Source organism: Bos taurus, chromosome 13 (assembly GCF_002263795.3).
Source record: "Bos taurus isolate L1 Dominette 01449 registration number 42190680 breed Hereford chromosome 13, ARS-UCD2.0, whole genome shotgun sequence".
Lineage (NCBI taxonomy): Eukaryota > Metazoa > Chordata > Mammalia > Artiodactyla > Bovidae > Bos > Bos taurus.
The window spans coordinates 65829481-65853121 of record NC_037340.1 but is presented as its reverse complement, the minus strand read 5'-3'; the positions used below and the strand labels follow the sequence as shown (position 1 = coordinate 65853121).

At 50.5% G+C, this 23641-nt stretch overlaps 1 protein-coding gene across 1 annotated transcript in view; it reads left to right on the top strand.

The window, feature by feature from the left end:
• The window catches only part of SOGA1 (suppressor of glucose, autophagy associated 1), a 75861-nt gene extending 52819 nt beyond the window's left edge, over positions 1-23042 (top strand). The window contains exons 9-15 of the mRNA XM_005215017.3: positions 3826-3930; positions 4900-5067; positions 6626-6877; positions 7908-7979; positions 8918-8988; positions 10707-12060; positions 14743-23042. Of these exons, the coding sequence (XP_005215074.2) occupies positions 3826-3930; positions 4900-5067; positions 6626-6877; positions 7908-7979; positions 8918-8988; positions 10707-12060; positions 14743-14895 (2175 nt within the window). The 3' untranslated portion in view covers positions 14896-23042. The remainder of the gene's footprint in view (positions 1-3825; positions 3931-4899; positions 5068-6625; positions 6878-7907; positions 7980-8917; positions 8989-10706; positions 12061-14742) is intronic.
• Positions 23043-23641: the final 599 nt, after the last annotated feature.

The window sequence follows — 23641 nt, the reverse complement described above, 5'->3', positions numbered from 1 at the left end:
TACTTTAGGAGAAAAATAAGGTATAAGCATAGAAAATGAAATGATATATATACCTATAATAAATAGAAACATACATACTTACTGAAATAGACATAAATAAATAAATAAGTGTAGGGGCTTCCGTGGTGGCTCAGAGAGTAAAGAATCTGCTTGTAATGCAGGAGACCTGAGTTCAATCCTTGGGTCAGGAAGATCCCCTAGATGGGAATGGCTAGAAATAGACATAATTAATAAGAAATAAACATAACCACCCATATTGTAAAATATATGTATATATACACACATATAAAATATGATATAAAGCCCAGTATATAAAAATATATATACACAAATGCATAATAGCATACATATAACTATATAAATAAGGGGCTTCTCAGGTAGCTCAGTTCGTGAAGAATCCATCTGCCAACGCAGGAGATGCAAGAGACTCGGGTTCCATCCCTGGATTGGGAAGATCCTCTGGAGGAGGAAATGACAACCCACTCCAGTCTTCTTGGAAACTTCCATGGACAGAGGAGCCTGACGAGCTACAGTGCCTGGGGTTGCAAAGAGTTGGATACAACTGAGTGCACACACACTCAGATGCATGGGCCCAGGGCCCAGGAGTACAAGTAACAAACGATGCATATTCATACTTTGAAAGAAACATATATGTCCACATATGCAGAATTGAAACCGTGTTATGACTTCCCTGGTGGCTCAGACGGTAAAGCGTGTGTCTACAATATGGGAGACCCGGGTTCAATCCCTGGGTCAGGAAGATCCCCTGGAGAAGGAAATGGCAATCCACTCCAGTACTATTGCCTGGAAAATCCCATGGACAGAGGAGCCTGGTAGGCTGCAGTCCATGGGGTCGCAAAGAGTCGGACACGACTGAGCGACTTCACTTCATGTGAATGATAAACCCTCATATACTGAGTATTTACAGTGTCCTGGGCGCTGTGTCAAATGCTCTCAGTGGATAATTGCATTTCACTTTTACACATACCCTATGGTTTGGAAACAAGTACTGTCCCCATTTTACTACAGATAAAGATCTTTGATTCCTTGTCCTCAGTTCGGAAATCCAGAAATTCTGAGAACCGTTTTGTTGAGTCTAACTCAGATGGAAAAAGTGGACCTGATATTCATTTGGCAGCAAAACCTTTATTTATCCCATTTCATTAGTATTCACATGTTTGAAGGGGAAATACTGGTGTTGGTGAGCACAGGGTGTCACTCCAGACGGGGCTGTTATATAATATACAGTGTGGGTACCGTATTATCTTTCTAAATCCCGATTAATTCTGAATTCCAAGCACACCTGGCCTCAGAGAATTTCAGAGAAAGAATTGGGCACCTGTGTATCCAGATAATAAAGTCTGCATGTTGGACTGCCCTGGTGATCCGGTGGTTAAGAATCCACCTGCCAGTGCAGAGGACATGGGATCCCTGGTCCAGGAAGATTCCACGTGCCACGGGGCAGCTAAGCCTGTGCGCCACAACTACTGCAGCTCTCACACCCTGGAGCCTAGGCTCCTCGACAAGAGAAGCCACTGCAGTGAGAAACCCAGGCACCGCCACCAGAGAGTAGCCCCTGCTCACTGCCACTAGAGAACATGCAGCAACAAAGACTCGGCGTGGCCAAAATAAAATGAACAAATAAATACATTTGTTTAAGTTTGTATGTTTAGATACTGGTGACCAAGGATGGAACTGCGTGTTTTCTCACATAGGCCCTTCTACCCGCACATACTTCCCAGTGCCTGCCCTGACCCTGGAAACGTCTTCATTTGGTTTTTAGGACACCATATTCTCTTGGTTTTCTTTCCACCTCACTGGTTGCTCCTTCTCAGTCTCCTTGGCTGGACCCTCCTTTTCTTCCTGAACTGACCCCTTAAGGTCACAGTTGCCAGGGTTTGTAGCCCTCAGGCCGCATCTCTCCTTTTGACCTTTGCCTACTGCCTTGGAAAGCTTGTCCAGGCACTTGGCTTCCATGGCCTTTCCTGCACATTGTGAATCTATCTAGAATCTACAGAATCTGCCCCAGCTGCACTGCCCAGCCCTGTCACCACCCCCATCTGAACCATCATCACTTCTTGCTTGGATTATCACTGCAGCCTCCTATCTGAACCATCATCACTTCTTGCTTGGATTATCACTGCAGCCTCCTATCTGAACCATCATCACCTCTTGCTTGGATTATCACTGCAGCCTCCTATCTGAACCATCATCACCTCTTGCTTGAATTATCACTGCAGCCTCCTATCTGAACCATCATCACTTCTTGCTTGGATTATCACTGCAGCCTCCTATCTGAACCATCATCACTTCTTGCTTGGATTATCACTGCAGCCTCCTATCTGAACCATCATCACTTCTTGCTTGGATTATCACTGCAGCCTCCTATCTGAACCATCATCACCTCTTGCTTCGATTATCACCGCAGCCTCCTGACTGGTCTTCCTGTTGTTGCCCTAGCGCCCTTCCACCTAGCATCTTCTATTCGAAACAGGCAGGTACCGGGCTGCGTGTACTCCACGTGGATGGTGCCCCCCTGGTGCTGTGGAGCTCTGTTTCTGTCCTATAAAGTATCCCAACACAGCAGCCAGAGTGATCTCACAAAATTGGAAGTCAGGTCAGTGTCACTCCTTAGCACAGCCCTCCTCTGGCTCCCACGTCACCCAGAGTAGAAGTGGAAGTCCCTACAACACCCGGTCAACCCGCCTCGGTCCCCGTACCTCTCACTTCCTGGCTCTCTTGCTCTTCCTCAGACAGACACGTTCCCATCTCAGGGCCTTTGCATTTGCTGTGGTCGTTCCCGGGAATTCTCAACCCACAGGTCTTCACGTGACTTATTCTTTTACTTCCTTCAGAACTTTGCCCAAATACTACCTCCTCCCTGAGGCCTTCCTTGACCACCCAGTGGAGCACATCCTAGCTCCTTTCCTGGTTCTCCTCTTCTTCATAGCACGTATTATTATGGAACATTTCATATACTTAATGACATTTCATGTGTTTCACATATCTGTTTGTTTTATTGCTACTGGAATGGAGGCGCAAGGGGACCAGGGTTTTTTGTCTTGCCCACTGACATATCCCCGGTTTTGAACAAGGACCTGGTGCATGGCAGATATTCAATAAATATCTGTCAAATAAGGGACTTCCTTGGTGGTCCAGTGGTTAAAACTTTATGCTGTCAATACAGGGGGCACAGGTTTGATCCTGGATCAGGGAACTAAGATCCCACATGCTGCCGGGCACAGCTAAAAAAAAAAATCGTCAAATGAATGAATTAATGAACAGTAAATAAACACCCTCTTCTTCTCCTTCTCTCCTTTCTTGAACTAGCCCTCGTCTCCTGGACTGACTCTGGACTCCTGTCCAGAATCAATTAATAGCAACCCCTGCCCCCAGGAAGGGCCCCGTCTGTCTACCCAAACCTCTGGTTGCCCTTATCTATAGTTAAGAGGGCGCCTTGTGGACCTTTTAATCCAATCACTGTGCCTCCTTTGACAACAGAGCTATTTCTGAGTAGTTCTCAGGGATGTCTCATGGTCCTTGGGGCAGAAGAGATGGTTGTGGGGTAGGGGAGAGGGCCAGAAGGACCTGACTCTCTAGCTATGCTCCTTGGCCTGGATGATGCTTAGGAGTAAAAGTTAAATTTTGGGAAATCAGTGCCTAGCTGGGGTGCCTTTGGTCCATAAATCCTCATACTTGCTTCCTGCCTGTCTCTTCAGCCCCCTTTTTATCTGAGTCACTAGTCTGTATCCTCTCCCCCCGAAGGTTAGACCCTCAGGCATGATGCTCTGCCACCCCCTGATCAGTGTGTTTTTTAAAAAATAGGTAAATAGCATGAAGGAGCTGTACCTGCTAATGGAGGAAGAGGAACTGAATGCCCAGCATTCTGATAACAAGACCTGCGCAGGGGACAGCTGGACCCAGAACACGGTGAATTCTCAGCCCATTTCCAGTCCTGTCCTGTCTGTCTGTTCCTCTGTCTGTTTAGTGATCATGTCTTGCTGCTTTCTCTGATGGCAGTCCTCCACCAGGGACTAGAGCTCCAGAGGGTCATTGCCTGGTCACTGGCCCCAGATGCTCAGTACTGTGCGGTACGTAAGTCATTCCAGGGCAGTGACAGAGAGTCAGATGATGGATTGTGGGGTCACAGGTAAGACAGCAGTTAATTCTGTTCAGCGCGTAGGGGATGGTATTACAGAAAAGGGGTTTTAGGTGGTAGGTTTTGAAAGATGAATAGGAGCTTGCCTAATAAAGAATGAGGAAAAGGCCATTCTGTGCCAAAAGAACTGTGTATGCAGAGGTGCGGCGAGGTATTCTGAGACTGGCTGCAGCTTGGGATGCTTGTAGTGGGGTCAAGGACAGCAGGCTGGAGTGAGTTGTATGAAGAAAGGCCTTGTGGCCTAGGATCAGGAACTTTCAGATCAAGGCAGGGGGTAGTGGAGCAGTGGGATCAGGCTCCCAGGGGTACCCACACTAAGCTGGGTTATAGGTGGGAAACAGGTCATGTGCCCAGGAGAGAAGATTAGGCCAAGTCAGATAGTCAGGTAGACTCCAGGGTTCAGATGCTCATCTGGCCCCTGGTAGGTCAGAGAATGCAGGGAGAAAGACCCAGGCCTAGATACTGCAGGGCCTCAGAGAAGCCAGGGTCCAGCTCAGCTTTAGGCTGAATAATTGGTGTAACTACAGAATTTTGTGTTTATGTGAAGCTGGGGCATGTGTCAGCCTTGGAGGGGGCCTGGGCTGGGCTTGTTATGCCTGTTTTATGAAGAGATGATCCAGAGCAGCAGATGATCTGAGGCCTGGTAGAGTCCCAGACTGAACTCTGGATGAGTTCCCAGTCCAGCCTCCCCTCCTTGCCGCTCTGAAAGTTCCTGACTGAGACCTTGCCCCCATCTGCAGCCCAACGAGTACATCAAGACACTGGCCGACATGAAGGTGACGCTGAAGGAGCTATGCTGGCTGCTCCGGGATGAACGCCGAGGTCTGACTGAGCTTCAGCAACAGTTTGCCAAGGCCAAGGCCACCTGGGAAACAGAGCGGGTGGAGCTCAAGAGCCATACTGCCCTGGTGAGTGTCTCACCAGTCAGAGACATCCCTCTCCTCGTTCCTGTCTCTGCCAAGGTCTCAGCTGTCAGACTGGGAAACAGGATGGCAAGCCATGCTCCTAGAAGCATAGGAATCACTTTACTTACTTTGTGGCCCAGAGAAGGCAAGAGCCTTGACTAGATCACACAGCAAGGATACCAGAAGCAGTGGAGGCTGGGGGTCTCTGGGCTAGGAAAGGCAGGTGAGGGGTTGGCAAAGGAGCCTGGGGGCATCATTGACACCTTTCCCACACCACAGGCTCACAGGTGAGGCCAGAACACTTAAATGCCTGTCTGCACCTGACGGCATCTTCATCCTCACACCCAGACTTCTGTGGCTTGCTGTCCTTGTAAAGTCCCCTTAACTCTCTGCTACCTGGCCCTGTTTTGCTCCGTCCACTCAAAGTGGGGGGCTCCCCTCTCTACAAGCCAAATTATCAAAGAACCCTTAACCAGGAGCCCTGGGTATTTAGTCTCTGCTGTGTGTGCCTGGCAGCAAGTTAGCTGCCCTCTACTGTGGTCTGAGAAGTGTGAGGGTGGCTTCGTCCCACTCAGAGTGCTCTTACCAGCCCCATCCTGCCTGCACGGCCCAGCTTCCTCCCCACTGCCCCTGCTTCAGGCTGCCTTCCCAGGCGTCACGGGCCCCTTGGAGGTGGGTACACTGGCTATCTTTGTTGGGCAAGTGACAAGACAGGCACAGAGGAGTTCAGTTTCTTCTCCAAGATCACCCAGCTAGTAAGCAGCAGACCTGATCCTCAGTCCCCAAACCTTTGCCCTCCTGGCTTCTCATGACCGTGATCCCCGCTTCTTCCCAATTCTCAAACTTCTGGCTTCCCGGTGCCACCATTCTGTCCTCCCAACCTTCCCTGCAGATCTCACAGCTCCCTTCCCATCTGCACTTTCCAGTGTCCACTGTTCATACTGCCCCGAAACCCCAGCCATTGCAGCGGCCCCTCCCCCATGGGAATCTGACTACAGCCTGGGGTGTGGGGTGCCTTGATTCTTCAGATGGCATCTTTACCTCCTGCTCCCCCCTCTCCCGAGCTTGGGACCAGGAAAGCCATTACTCTTGAGTGATTCCTGCACACGTTTTTTTTATGTTTAGACTGTGCATATCTCCCACTAACTGTAAACCCTGGTAAGTGTTGATGAAATATCCTGAGAAGCAATAACTAGGAACTTCTGCCATTGTGTAGCTATGTCACCTGGGAAGAGTAACCTCTCTGAACCTCTTCCCCCTTGGTAAAAATATCAAAAATGGTAGTTATCTTGCTGGGTTTTCTTGAGGATACACATAATGCCTGAAAAGCCCTTAGCACCGAGCTTGGTGTGTAGAAACTGTGCCACACAAGCTTTGATTGTGAGAAGAGACTAGTTCTAACTGAAGGGGTCAGCGACGGCTCCTGGGTGAGGGGGTCCTCCGAGGAGAGGACCCTCCTCCCTTTGCCTACTCTCTGCTGGTGCCTTGGAGGGAAGATCATGGGAGGGGACGGCAAGGGGCCTCCCAGTGCCAGCTACCCAGTTTGCTCTTCCTTCCCCAGATGGAGCTGAAGGCTGGGAAGGGGGCTGGGGATCGGACAGGGCCTGACTGGAAGGCAGCCCTGCAGAGGGAGCGGGAGGAGCAGCAGCACCTCCTGGCCGAGTCCTACAGCGCGGTCATGGAGCTGACGCGGCAGCTGCAGATCAGTGAGCACAACTGGGCCCAGGAGAAGCTGCAGCTGGTGGAGCGGCTTCAGGGTGAGAAGCAGCAGGTGGAGCAGCAGCTAAAGGAGCTGCAGAATCGCCTGAGCCAGGTGAGGCCTGTCCCAGCCCCAGCCGCCTTAAGCCACAAGTGGGGAGTTGCTGTGGGCACAGACCAGAGGGAAGAATCCTTCAGGTACTGCTGGATCCGTGTGCTCAGAGACCGTGGTAGGGACCAGGTCTTCCTTCCTGCTGGTCTCATAGGCTTGCTTTCCGTGTGTTTTATTCCAAAGCAAGATGTCCTCCAATGTGGCCTCTTTGAATTTTGTGTTCACATCCTCACAGCTTAGCATTTGCAATGGGAAGAAAGTTTTTTCTCCACGGCTCTGATCAGCCAGGTATGAGTCATATGTCCATATCTAGAGCCTACCAAAACCCTTGAACCGAGAGGGAAGAACCAAGGCTGGTTCCTCATGAAAATTAGAGTTCTCTGACCAAAAGAGGTAAATAGGAAAAACAGTCATTGACTGTAGCCTCACTACAGTTAACATGCGCCTCGCTTATCAAGCTCTGTGACTTTTTCCTTTGTTTATTATTTCAGTTGTATAAATCAGGACTTTATATAAGACTCAAATACTGCAAAAGCATACTCCGTCCCTTTCTTGCTGTTTAAATTTACATTCAGATTTTTTTTTATCATTAATTGAATCATAATATATATATATTGTTTACATTTTGCCTGTTTCATAGAGAGCTGTTCACAACAGAGTGCGGAGCCATGCCATTCAGTTTAATTGCTGCTTAGCATACCTAGTGTGGAGACACCACTTTAATGTCATTCAGCTGCTGCCTGGCTGACATAGCTGTTCCAGGAACTGCAGCATGAATTAACATAGTAATAACAACTATTACTGTATTTGAGATAATGACACTTATAAGGATGCCTATAAATGGTTGGTTTTATGATCATTTGCCAAACCCACTTTGTTGGCTCAGAGCTGCTGTCCATTTGGAAGGTGGCTCCGAGCCCATGACCTGGGTCATCTGGGCTGCAGAGTGGAGCCTGGGGAATGCAACTGCACAAAACAGGGCCCGGCTCCCCAGCTTTGCCTGTGTGTGACCACCTTCTTTATTCTTGTTCAGCTGCAGAAAGCTTCTGACCCCTGGGTCCTAAAGCACTCAGATCTGGAGAAGCAGGACAACAGCTGGAAAGAGGTGAGAGAGGTGACAGGCTCCTGGTTACACTGCAAAATCCCTCCCTTGGGGGAAATGTGACCAGGACGATGCTAATCCTGTCCCGTAGGTCACATACCCTCACCCCCTTGGGCTCCTCAATCCTGAGGTCTCTACTTCATGATTCCAGCCTTAAGACCTGTGAAGGTCCCCTCCTTGCCAGCTCCATCCTTCCATGCCTGGGGAGAAAGGTTAGGTGTCTCTCTGTTTTAATTATGCTCTTCTCAAAAACAGGGCCTCCAAAAGAGCTTTGTGATCCTGGGCAAGTCACTCTGTCTTTTTGGGCCCCAGTTGCCTCACTGGTAAAATAAAGTCATATTTTCTGCCTTAGCCCAGCCCAGCTTCTGGAGATTAATCAGTGAAGTTTGCTTCTGAACCTCAGGGGCACTGTCCATATAGCAACACACTGAGTAAAGAAACAGTGACCATACAAGCCCTTGCTCATGACAGCCTGAGGATGTGGTGAATTAGATTTGGTTGCAGCAAAAGCCAATTCTGGGGAACTGAAGTAAGAGAGGATTTCATTAGGGCCTTAAGAGGGCTGGTGATGCCGGGTCAGAAAACTGGTGCAAGTCTTGGTTCTGGAACCAGGGTGGGGCAAACCCCAAACAAGACCTCAGGTCACTGCTTTCACCTTCAACTGAGCAGTGGCTACTGGTTGCTTTGTTGCTGCCATTACATTCACAGTAAGTTCTAAATAGACTCTCTTGGGTTCTCCCTTGGACTGTGGATTGGCCAAGCTTGCATCACATACCTATGGGGGCGGGGTTAGATGCACTATAGCCAGAAACTGACCAATGGGCTTTTAGATCGGTGCTAACAATACTCTTGCTCTACAGGAGGAGACTCAGGCAGAGGGGCTGGGGCCAGCTCCCACATTGTGGCCAGACTGACCCTTTCCTGTCTCTCTTCCATGACAGACCCGCAGTGAAAAGATCCATGACAAAGAAGCTGTTTCTGAAGCTGAGCTTGGGGGAACCGGCTTAAAGAGGTGCTGGCAGCCCCTTCCCCTTGCCTTGTCCGCAGCCCCACCCCCTGCCCCGCCCCCGGCCTGCGGTCTGGCCTGCCACTTTGCCTTTCTTCTTTGCTCCATGTGCCCAGCACTGCTCCTCCACTGAATTGAGAGAACATGGGGATATGTTTTTATGGAACCCCAGCCACTTAGGAGCTGGAAAACTTTGGGTGATAGCAATGCTAGCCTGAGATTTTTTTTTTATTCTAGTCATGGAAAATGGGATCCAGCATATCCTAGCTGAGAAAGAAACTGTTTAGCTCCTTTTGGGGTTCTTCCTGTCTCTGGAGTTTGGAGAGTCCTACTGGACCTCTATTCCTGGTAGTACTGAGCATCATCCTCTGGGCCCAGCCCTGTGCTATAGCCAGGGAACCCCCCGGGGCTCTCAAGACCATGTCTCCACCATTAGGAAACCCATGAAGAGAGTTGGGGTAACAGAACCCCACAGGGACCATGTGAGCAGCCCAAAGCCAGGTGAGCCCCAGGAAGGAGGGTGGCTCTGGAGTTGTGAGATTTGAATTTCAGCACTGCAGGTTCTAGCTCTGTGCCCTGGTGCTGTACTTCCCATCTCTACCTATGGGGTAATAGAAACTGGCCCCTAGACTTGTCCGAGGACTGAATGGTCTGACGTGTGCAGTGCTGTCATGTATGCCTGGCACTTACAGTCATCAGACAGCACGCACACCAGGTCTGGGCCAGAGATTAAGTGGTGTCCTAGATCCTATTATTATTTGTTGTTAGTTACTCAGTTGTGTCTGACTCTTTGCAACCACATGGACTATAGCCTTCCAGGCTCCTCTGGCCATGGAATTCCCCAGGCAAGAATACTGGAGTGGGTTGCCATTCCCTTCTCCAGGGGATCTTCCCAACCCAGGGATCAAACCTAGGTCTCCTGCATTGCAGGCAGATTCTTTACTGTTTGAGCCACCTGGGAAGTCCTAGATTGGGCTCCCCCAAAAGTAAGCCTTAAGGCAAGGATTTGAGTGCAAATGGGACATTTGGGAGGGGATTCCAGGAAAAGTCTGGAAGTGAGACCGGAAAGGGAAGGCACTATAAAGGAGGTGTTATCAACCAGGTTACACGTGGGCAGCTGGAGCTATTTCACAACATTGCTGGGAGCCAGAGTGGAGCGTGAGTTCTTGCACCTACGGGGACCTGGGGACTGGTATCAAATTACCAAACCCCACCCATGGTTTGTTGATGGCTATGTCTATACATCATGTGAAATTTTTAGTTTCCACACAGTGGTAAAGAATCTGCCTGCAATGCAAGATATGTGGGTTCCATCCCTGGGTCTGGAAGATCTGGAGAAGGAAATGGCAACCCACTCCAGTATGCTTGCCTGGGAAATCCCATGGACCGAGGAGCCTGGTGGGCTACAGTCCATGGGGTCACAAAAGGGTTGGACATGACTTCAGCAACTAAACAACAACTGGGTGGAGGCCAAGTATGCTTCTGCAGACAGAAAAAAAGCCCTCAGGTGGAGAATGGCAGGTGCTCGGACCATGCAGTACTGCACATGTGGGTGTGCGTGTGGAGGGAGTGAAAGGCAGGGCACCAACAGCATCTTTCACAAGAGGTGAGCAGGACCGTCATGGTCCCAGGTCCTGTGAAGCGCAGGGACCAGCGAGGAAGACCAGAGTGCTTGCTCTGTATAAGGCATCTTCCACTAAGCCATTCTCTCTGCTCTTCCTCAGGACCAAATCTGTTTCCTCCATGTCGGAGTTTGAGAGTTTGCTGGACTGTTCCCCGTACCTCGCCGGGGAAGCCTCCCGGGGCAAAAAGCTGCCCAACAGCCCTGCCTTTGCCTTCGTGGGCGCCCAGCCAGTGGACCCTGAGAAGGGTGCCCCCGAACAGCCAGGGCTGTCGCCCCGTGACTGCAACCGCCTGGGTGCCCTGGGCTGCCCGGAGCCGGCGGGGAGGCAGATGCAACGCAGCTACACAGCACCCGACAAGACGGGCATCCGCGTGTACTACAGCCCCCCGGTGGCCCGGCGCCTGGGCGTCCCGGTGGTCCATGACAGGGAGGGGAAGATCATCATCGAGCCGGGCTTCCTCTTCACCACAGCCAAGCCCAAAGAGTCGGCCGAGGCGGACGGGTTGGCCGAGAGCTCCTACAGCCGCTGGCTCTGCAACTTCTCCCGGCAGCGCCTGGACGGGGGCTCCGGGGGCGGCCCCTCGGCAGCAGGGCCTGGCTTCCCTGCAGCCCTACATGACTTTGAGATGTCGGGGAACATGAGCGACGACATGAAGGAGATCACCAACTGCGTGCGCCAGGCCATGCGCTCGGGCTCGCTGGAGCGGAAGGTGAAGAGCACGTCCAGCCAGACGGTGGGCGTGGCCAGTGTGGGCACGCAGACCATCCGCACGGTCAGCGTGGGCCTGCAGACCGACCCGCCCCGCGGCAGCCTGCACGGCAAGAGCTGGTCGCCGCGCGGCTCCTCGCTCGTGTCCGTGCGCAGCAAGCAGATCTCATCTTCCCTGGACAAGGTGCACGCGCGCATCGAACGGCCCTGCTGCTCACCCAAGTACGGCTCGCCCAAGCTCCAGAGGCGCTCTGTGTCCAAGCTGGACGGGGCCAAGGACCGCAGCCTGTGGAACCTGCACCAGGGCAAGCAGAACGGCTCAGCCTGGGCCCGCTCCACCACCACGAGGGACAGCCCTGTGCTGAGGAACATCAATGACGGGCTGTCAAGCCTCTTCAGCGTGGTGGAGCACTCGGGGAGCACGGAGTCGGTCTGGAAAGTTGGCATGTCCGAGGCCCGGGCCAAGCCTGAACCGCCCAAGTACGGCATCGTGCAGGAGTTCTTCCGCAACGTGTGCGGTCGGGCGCCGAGCCCCACGGCGTCCACGGCTGGGGAAGAGGGCTCCAAGAAGCCGGAGCCCCTCTCCCCCGCCAGCTACCATCAACCCGAGGGCATGGCTAGGATCCTGAACAAGAAGGTGGGCAAGTCGGGCGGCAGTGAGGAGGCCAGGCTCTCCGTGCTCCCGCAGGTGGGGAAGGATGGAATCACTCGAGATGGAGATGGAGCCACGGTCCTTCCCAATGAGGTAGGTGGGTTGGGGGCGAGGTGCCCTTTTTCTTTTGAGGTGAATTTGTCTTATAAATGGGTAAATTGTTAAAGTATTTGATAAGTGTTACTGAATTTCCTTTCCAAAGACTTTGTTGAGTTTCTAGAACCCCCAAGAGTATCTGGTGAGTGTTTTACTTTCCTATACTCTCTGGCTGCGTTAAATTAAAAAAAAAAAAAAAAAAAAACACTTTAAAATATTCCTATTTTTTTAATTAAAAAAAACCTTTTTTAGTTTAATATACATACTGTAAAAAAAATATGGCTTATTGAATTCTTACAAACTGAACACAGCCATTATATTAGAGTTCCTTGGAGAAACTTGGGAGTAGGCTTTGTGGTTATGCATGCGTGAGAATGTGTGTGTGTGTATAGAGAGAGAGAGAGACAGAGACAGAGAGACTGAGTCCAGAAGCCTGAGAACAGAAGAGCCAACGTTATAGTTCCAGTACAGCACATATAGCTGATGTAGTTCCAGTCTAAAGGTCATCAGGCAGGAAGAATTCTTTCTTACTCACAGAGAGTCAGCCTCTGGGTTCTGTTCAGTACGCCAACTGATTGGATGAGGCTCACCCACGTTAGAGAGAGCAAGCAGCTTTACTCTGTCTACTGGTTTAAGTGTTAATCTCAGTCAAAAGCATCCTCGCAGAAGTACCCAGGATAGTGTTTGACCAGGTGTCTGGACCTGTGGCCCAGTCAAGTTGACACAAAATTAATCATCATAATCACATAACCACAACTGTATCACGAAACCAGTAATACAAAGCTGATTGTATTTTGCATGTTGGTTGACCCAAACATTTTTCAGTATGTAAAATATGCTTATTACCCATTGATCCAGTAGTTCTCTTAAGAATGTAGCCAATGGAAATTTTTACAGAGGTGGATATGTATATAACGAAATGTACTGCATTATTAATAAAAATTGCTAAGACTTACTAGGCACTATGCCAACAGTTTGTTGTGATCACAACAGACTTTGAGGAAAAAATCCGGGCTGAGATCAAAGTTGATCACAACAACTTTGAGAAAAAAATCAAGGCTCAGAGAGGTTAAAAAACTTGTTCGAGGTCACATAGCTGGTAAGTAACTGGGCTGGAATTTGAACCAACCAATCAAGTTTTACAGCAGCACGTTTTTGGTGCTTTTTGAAGTATAGTTGCCATACAATATTATATAAGTTACAGGTGTGTAATATAGTGATTCATGATTTTTAAAGTTTATACTCCACTTGTAATCATTATTAATATTGACTATATTCCCTGTGCTGTAAAATATATCCTAGTAGCTTATTTTTCAGAGAAGGCAATGGCACCCCACTCCAGTACTCTTGCCTGGAAAATCCCACGGGCAGAGGAGCCTGGTGGGCTGCAGTCCATGGGATCTTGAAGAGTCGGACACGACTGAGCGACTTCACTTTCACTTTTCACTTTCATGCATTGGAGAAGGAAATGGCAACCCACTCCAGTGTTCTTGCCTGGAGAATCCCGGGGACAGGGGAGCCTGGTTGGCTGCCGTCTATGGGGTCGCACAGAGTCGGACACGACTGAAGCGACTTAGCAGCAGCAGCAGCTTATTTTTATTCCTAATAATTTGTACCTCTTAATCCCCTACCTCTATATTGCCTCTTCTTCCTTCCCTCTCACCATTGGTAACCATGAGTTTGTTCCCTATATCTGTGGGTCTGATGCTTTTTTGTTATATTCACAAGTTTGTTATATTTTTTAGATTCCACATATAAGTGATGTCATTCAGTATTTGTCTTCCCCTGTCTAACTTAACTTTACCTAGTGTAATGCCCTCCGAGTCTATCCACGGTAATGCAAATGGCAAAATTACTTTTTTTTTTTAATAGTTGAGTAGCATTCTATCCATTCATCTATTGATGGACACTTAGGTTTCCATATCTTGGCAATTGTAAATAATGTATAGCAGCACTTTTAACCATTATCCCTGTGTGTTGGTAGTAGTAAAAAAAATTAGAAACTACTTAAAACACATAAAAAATGAGTTGGATGAATAAATTAAGCTATTTCCACTCAGTGGGATACTGTGTGGCCATTAAAAAGAAAGAGATCTGGACATACATAATGACAAAAAAGTATTCATGTCTTTGCGATTACAAAGTAAACTATAGGAGTTGAGATCATTTTGGTAAAGGTATGTTCCAGAATTTATTTATGTATATTCCAGAGTTTATTATATTCTGGAATGTTTGGGTTTTTTTGTTTTGCTTTTTTGTCTGTACTGGGTCTTTTTTGCGGCACACAGGCTTTTGCTAGTTGCAGTGTGCAGGCGTCTCTCTAGCTGCAGTGCATCAGCTTAGTTGCCCCATGGCATATAGGATCTTAGTTCCTCGGCCAGGGGTCGAACCCGAGTCCCCTGCATTGGAAGGTGGATTCTTAACCACTGGACCACCAGGGAAGTCCCTGAAATGTTATTTATGAACACTCATTACTGTTTTATTTATGAGCGTTCATTACTGCTCTAATGGAAGAAAATACGTTTTTAAAATTGGTTCAGAGAGGGGCTACAGCTCCTAGGAACTGGTCCTGGGGCACAGCTGAGTCCAGATTCCTTGCCTGGCTGGCCACCCAGTCCCGGGGTGGGCGGTCAGTCAGTGCCTCCAGGCTCCTCCTGACTTCTCTCTCTCCCCCCACAGGATGCAGTGTGTGACTGCAGCACCCAGTCTCTCGCCTCCTGCTTCGCCCGGCCATCCCGCTCTGCCATCCGCCACTCTCCATCCAAGTGCAGGCTCCACCCTTCAGAGTCTGGCTGGGGTGGGGAGGAGCGGGCAGCCCCGCCCAGCGAGTGATAGAGTAGCAGAGCTCCTCATGTCGACCAGCCCCCGTCTCTGGACAGCCAAAGGGAACCAGTGGAGAGGAGAAGATGCTTGGGGCCCGCAAGCTCCCTGCATCTCTCGCCCTGGAGGGCTGCATCTCTGCCATGGAAGCGCTTTCCCAGCCAGGTAAAGCGGGGTCTCCTGCTGACTGCTGGGTGGTGATCTCTGACTTCCCAGGGGAAGGCAGTGAGTGGGAGAAAGACCAAAACTGGGTTTCAGAAGCGTCTCCAGAGAGATCCGTTGAGAGCTGATTCCTGGGTCGTAAGTTGGGAGAGCCTTGCCTGGTTCCACCCACACCCACTTCTCAGAAGAGCCGAGGAAAGGATCTACTTCCAGCCATGCGCCTCAGGGAAAAGGGCTCACAGAGATGTTCCTGGCCAACCACATCCCTATTCATGGGGAGGAAACACCAATGAGAAGAACAGGCTTTGCTCTAGGGCTCAACGTGGGGTGTCTGGTGAGCTGAGCTGGGCGTCACCCCATCCCTCTCTTCCCTCCGCCACCGCCTCCTCCTTCCAGCCCTGCTGCTCTGGATTGCTGCAGCTCTAGGGGATATGATAGGGCAGTAGCCACAGTCAGGTATCTGCTTGGAATCCTGGGGCCCTGGATCTCCCTGCCCATAGCTCAGATGCAGCAAGACCTAGAACGTGAGGTAGAAATGTGCAGGACCCAGGGTCGGGGAGCCACTGGCACTACCTTTCTTGTTAAGTTGACTTGGGGGGACCCCAGCCTTTCCAGGAGACTCCTTGAGGACAGACATAGGTAGAGTCCATCTCAAGACCTGGTGCACAGATAAATAAATGCCTAACTGCCCACTGCCTTGATTGCTGGGGGCTCTTGCCCCAGCACCCTGGAGGGGTGCCTCATCTCCACTGTGTTTACATCCTGCAGCTGGTGAAGGGCAAAGATGTTCCCAAAAAGAGGCCCCCGGTTGGCCAGATCAGGCCCAGGAGCCTTCCACGAGGTCGGTGCCCCAGGACATGGCAATAGACTGGGGCCTGGAAACACATTTCTTGCCGAGGTTGTTTATTTGAGTTTTTTTTACTATAAATATTTAAGGTGGTTTTACTTTATTTTAATAATTTAATTTACCCCAAAGTCCCTAAGGTAATTTATTGGAGGTTGAGACGTGTACTCTCATCACTGGGACAATGCAAGGCTTTAACACGATGGATGGGTGTAAGGTCCTCTCTGTGGACAAGGCAACTCAGCAGGCGAGCTCTGGTCTCCTGGTTCAGGTTTGGAGGGGGCCCCAGCAGAGGTCCCCACAAATCTGCTGACCCTTTGGCCTCAGAGCACCACTTCTATGCTCCACACCTGCTACTTGCCCGGCCCCCAGCCGTGAGATTGTAAATACAGACAGGACAGAGGGCTGGACCAGCAGCACCGCTTTCCAATCACTTCCCATTTTCCTTCCTCCTTCTGACACCTTTTTTTTTGGTTTCTAATGAGTCCAACACAGATTACTAAGGCTTTTATCAAGAGCATGGAGATCTCTCCAAGTTCCCTAAGTGAGAACTCGCAGGAAAACAGGACTGAACTTCGAGAATGTTGTTTATTGCAGCTTTGCACATGGATCTGAGAGTGTCTGCCAGCCTGCCTCAGTTCTCACCAGCCTCCAGCCTTTTCACCAGCCTCTCTCCTTAGCCTTACGGACTCTCCAGGCTCGTCTCTCAGTCCGAACCCCACTGCCCACCCTTCCCCGTTGCATGTGAGCTGTCTGAGCTATCGGACGGATTGCAGCACAGCTCATTGCAGTGGTGACAGGGCAGGGGAATGCAGGAGGCCTCCCCCTGGTGCCAGTGAACCCATTTTGGTTGCACACGTACCTGCATATGTGTGTAACTGGTTCGGGGCTCAGAATGAAAACATCAGGATAAAGTGGCTTATCTGTGAATTTTCTATCAGGAAGACTGAAAGCCGGCAGCTTTGCTAGTGTGTCCCCTAGGACTCAGGAGATGCCTCTGCACTCCCACCCACCAGCCCCCAGTCTTGCCCTTTCTGGGGCACCTGGACCAGTTACCCAAATACCTTCATCTCCATTGCCTATCGGCAGAACTTTGGGGTCACATTAGTACAACCAGCCACTTCCTCATACCATAGTGACCTGTGTGGGCAGAGCAGGCAGGTCAGTGGAGCCAAGGGCCAGGCCCCTCTGGAATGCCAGTGTTCCCACCCAAGAGGTCAGGGGAGCCCCTCCAATGCCATCTCCAAGGGAGGGGGGTTCACACCAGGCCACAAGCTACCAGAGGCCTTGTGCCACCTCCCCGGGCTGCAGAGGGCCAGGGAGGCTGTACTTCTAGCCTTGGGGAGGAATCCTCACGAGACCTGGACCCTGCTGACTGCTCAGCCTTACCATCATTGTTCTCATCCAAGATTGTCCTTGCATTCTCGTTGTCTTAGCGCCTGGCCGCCCAGCCCTCAGCCAGTGTCAGAGGCCTCAGACCTTGGTTTTCAGTAAAGTCCCAGTTTCTGCTTCCTGCATGCCACTGGGCAAGGTCACTCATCACTGTTCCTACAGAAGCCTCTGGACATGGGGCTTGATGGGGTTGAAAATGTTACATGTAAATATTGGTTTGATTTGGGTTTTAGCATTTTAATTAGTAACTGGTTGTGTTTTCTTTTTTTGGGGTGGGGGGTTGTCTTGTAAAAACTCTCTACTCTTTTGGAATGTAATTTCTAAGTTTGTTTGTTCCTTCAAATGCCTTTTAAGTCTTGGTAACATTCCGGGAGCAGAAAACTGCCTGGCCCACCGTGAGGACTCCCCAGGAGCACCGGGTCCCAGGAAGGAACACTGCCCTTTTCCCCTTTCTTCTTTGCTGCCTCTTTACTCTCAGCAACTTCCTTCTCTTCCTCGCCCTCTATCCTTCTTTTTCCTCTCCTTTCCATCTTTGTTCTCTTCAGCCAAAGTCCCAAGGAACCCTGGGGTCCTAATTCCCTACAGGCCCCTAGGCTTGGATCCATTGTGTTGGCACAGTTGGTTGAGGGGAAATGGAAGACCAGTTGCCATGACTGACCCCAAACTGGATGATCTTGTGTTTCTGACATCTGACCTCTTCCCATAGCCAAATCAGACCCTCCTGGGGGCAATGATGTCTGTATTTGAAATGAAAATCAAATTACTCTGGCATGTCAGTGGCCCCTAGATCCTGCATGCATGAGGTATCAATATTCAAGTCCCTGTCACCCTGGCAGCCCTCTCCCCCCCAATTTTGTCCCCACCAAAGGCTGACCAATTTAAAAAACCCCTTCTAAGAGGTCTTGCTGAAAACGGACCCTTCCCTTGGTCTCCCCAGGGATGCTCCTCTACCAGCTGCTTTCCCAGGTGACAAAGTTGAGGGTTTAAGACTTACCCTCTTGTGCCCTGATTGCCACATGGCTCTCTCCTGCCTGCCTGCATCCACTTTTCATGGTTTCATCACATGGCCTGTTCTCCTCTTGCCCATCCAACTTCTAGGGCCTTCCTCCCTCTCCTCTCCCATCTAGAATGCCCTCCCCAGCTTTGCCAGTCTTCCAGGCTCATCAGCCCCCCAATCTCACCACCTCTTCATTAATAATTAAGTCCCTGGACACCTTTTCTAGAGCACATGGCTATTTAGAAATTGCTTCCCCTGCCACATCTCCTTCAGGCTTCTACATGCTAACTCTGGGAGGCAACCTTGGCAGGACAAGGTTTAGTGCTCCCATTTTACAGATGAGGAAACTGAGGTACAGGTCTCATTCCAGAGTCACCTAACTAGGAAGTCATCAAGTTCAGACTAGAACCTAGGTCCACTGGAACCCTCAGTCCAACCTTGTCCCTTGCTGTGTTAACCTACTGCTCCACTGGGGGCTTTGTGTGGGTGCAGAATACCCAGACTATGCCACTGCCCAACCCAGACATAAAACCAGTCTACCCTGAATCTCTGGACCTGTGTGTCCCAGAGGGTGGTGTGGGGACCCCTGCATCAGAATCCTCTGTGGACATGTCCAAAATGCAGCTTCTTGGCCCCCACCTCACCCCAGAGGGCCAGGAATCTGCATATCTAACAAACTCCCAGAGAGATCCTAAATACCAGTGCATACCATTGATGTTCACAGCCTTGACCATTGTTGTTCAGTTGCTCAGTCATGTCTGACTCTTCGTGACCCCATAGACTGCAGCACGCCAGGCTTCCCTGTCCTTCACCATCTCCAATTAGGCCATCTTTTTTAAGCCCAATAACCACGGTGTTATATCTTTAGAAGAGCCTTGAGCTGAGAATTAGGGGACCTGGTCCTCAACCCAGCTCTGATTTGGGTTAATTATGCTGAGAATTTCCAAAAAGCACTGGAGGCAATTTACAATCCTAATCGTGAAGTTCAGTAAGACAACAGGAAAAAAAAAAGGGGGGGGCAAAAGGCAAGAGGAATTATCATTCCCCAAATCTATCTTCCCAGGTGGCACAGTGAGTAAAGAATTCTCCTGCCAGCGCAGGAGATATGGGTTTGATCCCTGGGTTGGTAAGATCCCCTGGAGGAGGAAATGGCAACCCACTCCAGGCAGTGTTCTTGCCTGGAAAATCCCATGGATAGAGGAGCATGCAGGACTACAGTCCATGGGGTTGCAAAGAGTCGGACAGAACTGAGCAACTAAGAGCACGTGCACACGCGCGTGCGCACACACACACACTTATATCTATCTGACATGATCCCCATAATCCTGCAATTAAATTTTACTCTGGAGTTTCCTGGCAGCCATGGTGAAAAGGGGAGCACATCAACTTTCACGACTCTCATCATCCAGTCATGGGAAGTGACAATATTTGCCCCAGGAGGCAAATTCTTATGCTAATTTAGAGCATGCGTCCTTTCTTCAAAGGCCACTAAGTCAGTTGTGGTATGAACCTAAAATGCAAGGATGTTTTCCAGGTCACTGAACTGAACTGATTTTAAAGATAATAATAAACTGCCACTGACTTGAATGACCTTGACCCCAGAGCATGTGGCTAGTCTGTGCCTCTGTTCCTCCAGCTGCAAAGTGGAAGAAATCCTAACTCACATGGCAGTGCTGAGGACCAAATACAATACTGTGCCTGAGTCTACGTGGGCAAACATGAGGTTCTGCACTGACCTAAAGTGGCCTGATCACACTCATTGTCCCCTAGTGCCCTCACTAGTCTTAGTGAGTGGAAAGGCTAATAAATTGGACCAGTCCTCTCACTTTTTAAAAAATTGTGGCCCAAAATACATAATATAAAACTTACTGTTTTAGCCCTTTTAGTGGCTTTAAATACATTCACACAGTGGTACAACCATCAGGACTATCCATTTCCAGAACTTTTTCATCACCCCAAACTGAAACTCTGTACCCACTAACAGTAACTCCCCATCCTTCCCTCAGGCCCCTGATAACCGCTATTCCACGTTCTGTCCCTATGAATTTACCTGTTCTAAGTATTCCCAGTGGAATCACACAGTGTTGGTCCTTTTTTGTCAAACCCCTCACTTTTTTGGATGAGGAACTGGCCCAGAGAAGGGAGTTCCTCACCCAAGGTCACACAGCAAACTGGAGGCAGAGTCAGGACCAGAATTCAGGTTTCCTGACTCCCAGCAGGTTCTGCATTCCCGGGGGTGAGTGAGACCCCACCTACCATTCCCTGATCTTGGCTGAACCCTGTCTTCTCTCTGGGCTCAGCCTGTTTGCTTCCCACCACCCATCCATCCTTTGTTTAATCACCTTCCTCCAAAGCCTCCCCTCCTGCCGCCTCTTCTCTGACTGATTCCCACCAGCAGACCGAGTGGCCCTGACCCATGGCCAGGTTTTCCTCTTCTGAGCCCCGGGCTTCTTTGTAGCACCCACCCCCTTCAGCCCTCCCAGAATGGCCTCCTGTGGATTTCCTGGCCCTTCAGGCTCACATCCCCATCCTCCCGTGTCTGTGGTCTCCCAACTCCTGATGTTTGCTTTCAGATCTGATTGTATTTCCTGGGTTCTGTTTTGTTTTCTCACACTGAAGGGGGAACCTTTCCTCGATGCCTCAGGCTGGGCTTGGCCCAGTGACCGCCCCCAGCCCAGAAAGACACCCCCATCTCACCCTTGAGTCCCATTTTCTTCTGTCCACAGCCTCCCGACAGGACCCCAGCACTATCCACTGGGATTTGGCGGAGGTCACTGGGACCCCCATTTTGGCCTCCCCTATCCTGCCCAGTCCTCCATAGCCTTATTTGTAAAGCAGATGCAGCCTGACTTGGGTTCTTCCCTCCTCTCCCTGGCCATCTGTCCGTCCATCTGCCTGTCCATGTGACATCCCACCATCCTCTCTACCCTCCCCTGGATCTCTCTGCCTCTGAATAGCTTGCCCTGGCGGAACCTGTAGCCCACCCTGGCATTACCCCTTATCCCTTCCGTAGTATTTGCAGTTTGCAAAGTCCACAGAGCCAAGAACCAAAGGGAACTGGTGACAAGGTGACCCCTTGTCTAGGGCTGCCCCACCCTACCCTTCCCCACACCGTCCTTGGACCCTCCTTTGTCTACCCCATCAGCCTTGCTCCCCTCCTTTCCTGCCCTTCACCAGCTCCCTGAACCCCAGGCAGTAAGGAAAGGAGCTCTGGTTTCCCCTAAGCATCCTTGAAGGGCCAAAGTCATCAAGGCCTGACCATCTTGTCTTTCTCCACTCTATACCACTCGAACTGCTCCTGTGAAAAGGAATTTCAGCTAGGATTTTGGAGACCTGGCCCAGGTCTGGGCAGTTGTCCTAACTTCTCTGTGTTTGGTTGGTTGTATGATTTTACGAAGATGATCCCTAGGGACCCCAGAGCACGCCTCATGTTTTTGGGTCCTGCATCACCATCCTCTGTCCACTGGGCCCTGGTATCCTGGCTCCTCTCTCAGCTCCGCCACTGACCTCTGTGCCTTAGTTTACTTCTCTGCACAGGGGGCTCACCACAAGTCTGTTCCCAGCAGCTTCCCAATTTGGTGCCTCTAAGGCAGGGCCTTGGCAGCTGTGGCCCAGCTCCCTGGCACTGTCTTCTTAGGGTACCAAGTTGCTGAGGATGAGATGCCTGGAGGTTCTCAAAGAAGCCAGAGCATCACCTGGGAACTTGACAGAAATGCAAAATATTGGCCCCACTCAAGAACTACAAAACTAGAACTTTGGCGGGGGTGGGGGGAGGGCAGCAATCGGGGGGTTTAACAAGCCCTCTAAATGATTCTGATATACATAGGCGTTTACTGCCTGCCGATCTAAACCAGCAAATAGTGTGGCCTGGTGAAGGACCGAGGCTGGTCCTGCCCAGGAACAAGTGGGAAACATCAAGCTTATCTGGATTTCTGAGGCTGGGAACCCTGGCCATCCCTACCCAAACCAAAACACAACTGTGTTCTCCTCTTCACAGAAACTGGGGGGCTGGGGAGAGGCAGGCATTTTTCCTTTCCCTACCCCTGGCTTGGTTCCAGTTCTACCCACCTCTCCTACTTGTCTGGGTTTTACTAAAGGTTGTATAGGGTTGTGCCAGCCAGGCAGGGGGTTGGCATCCTGGGGGGGGGGGGTGGCGGGGAGCAGGGGACAAAAGACCCTGACCCTTTATCCCTTGGGAATCTCACCATAGGCTTATGGCTTCTTTTCAAATGGAAAGAAACTTAGGTTCTCAAAGAAAGACTCCTAAATCCCCAGCCAGCTCCTCCTCCTCCTCCTCCTCCTCCTCCCACCTTCAGGGAGACCTTATAGACAGTGCCAAAAAGCAGCTCCTGCCCCTAGGGGCTGAGGGGAGAGGACCAAAAGCTGTCCCTCAACCTGGCCCCCCATCCCGAACCCCCCGCCAATACTGTGAAACCCCCTTCCTGACCATCCCGGTTTCCTGGTGTGGACCCTGAAGTGGGCCCAAGGGGTCCCCCAGGGAAAGGCCTTTGGGAAGGAAGGGACCAGGGGCATCCTTGGGCCAAACTCTCTGCCTCTCCTGTCCACTCTTTCTCCTCCCTACTCCTTTCTTCAGAAGGCTCCTTCCCAGGAGGTATTGGGTGCTAGACAACCGTGGTCCAGTCCGCCAGCTCTCCTTCCCTCCCGTGTCTTATTTCAGACATGAGAATAACTGTACAGTGTAAACTTACAAAGGGTTTTTAATGGTTGTAGATTGGAAATAAAGTATGTCATATGAACAGCTTCCATGGACTTGGCTTCTCTGATTTCTCATGTGAGGTGGGTGCGGTCCCCAGCAGATCTGGAACTTGACTCAACCCCACACCCAGTTGCCTGGGAAGGAGGGAGTCCTGGGAATGCCACAGCCAACTGGCTGGTCTGGGGTCACTTGGGAGGAGCCACCAGGGGCTCCCAGCTACTGACTGCTGACACCTCAGAGTATCCCATGAAGGGTGGTAAGGCCACAGCACAGAGGAACAAATGCAGAGTCATCAAAAATGGAATTGAACTTTCTACAGAAGACTTCAAATATTTATCACAAAAAAAGGACGGGTTAATTATCTATTACAGTATAATTAAATTATCCCCAAACATTTATTATATCACAGATGACATGGGTCAGGGATTCAAGAGCTAAGTTGTTCTGACTCAGGGTCTCCTGAGGGTGCAGTCAAGTGTCAAATCAGGCAGCAATCATGTGAAGGCATGATTGGGGCTTGGAAGATCCATTCCCAAGCCGGGTTACTCATGCCTGGTAAGTGAGGGTGGGCAGGAGGCCTCAGTTCCTCCCCCTGTGGACCTTGCCCTAGGGCTGTTTGAGTATCCTCACAACATGGCAGTTGGCT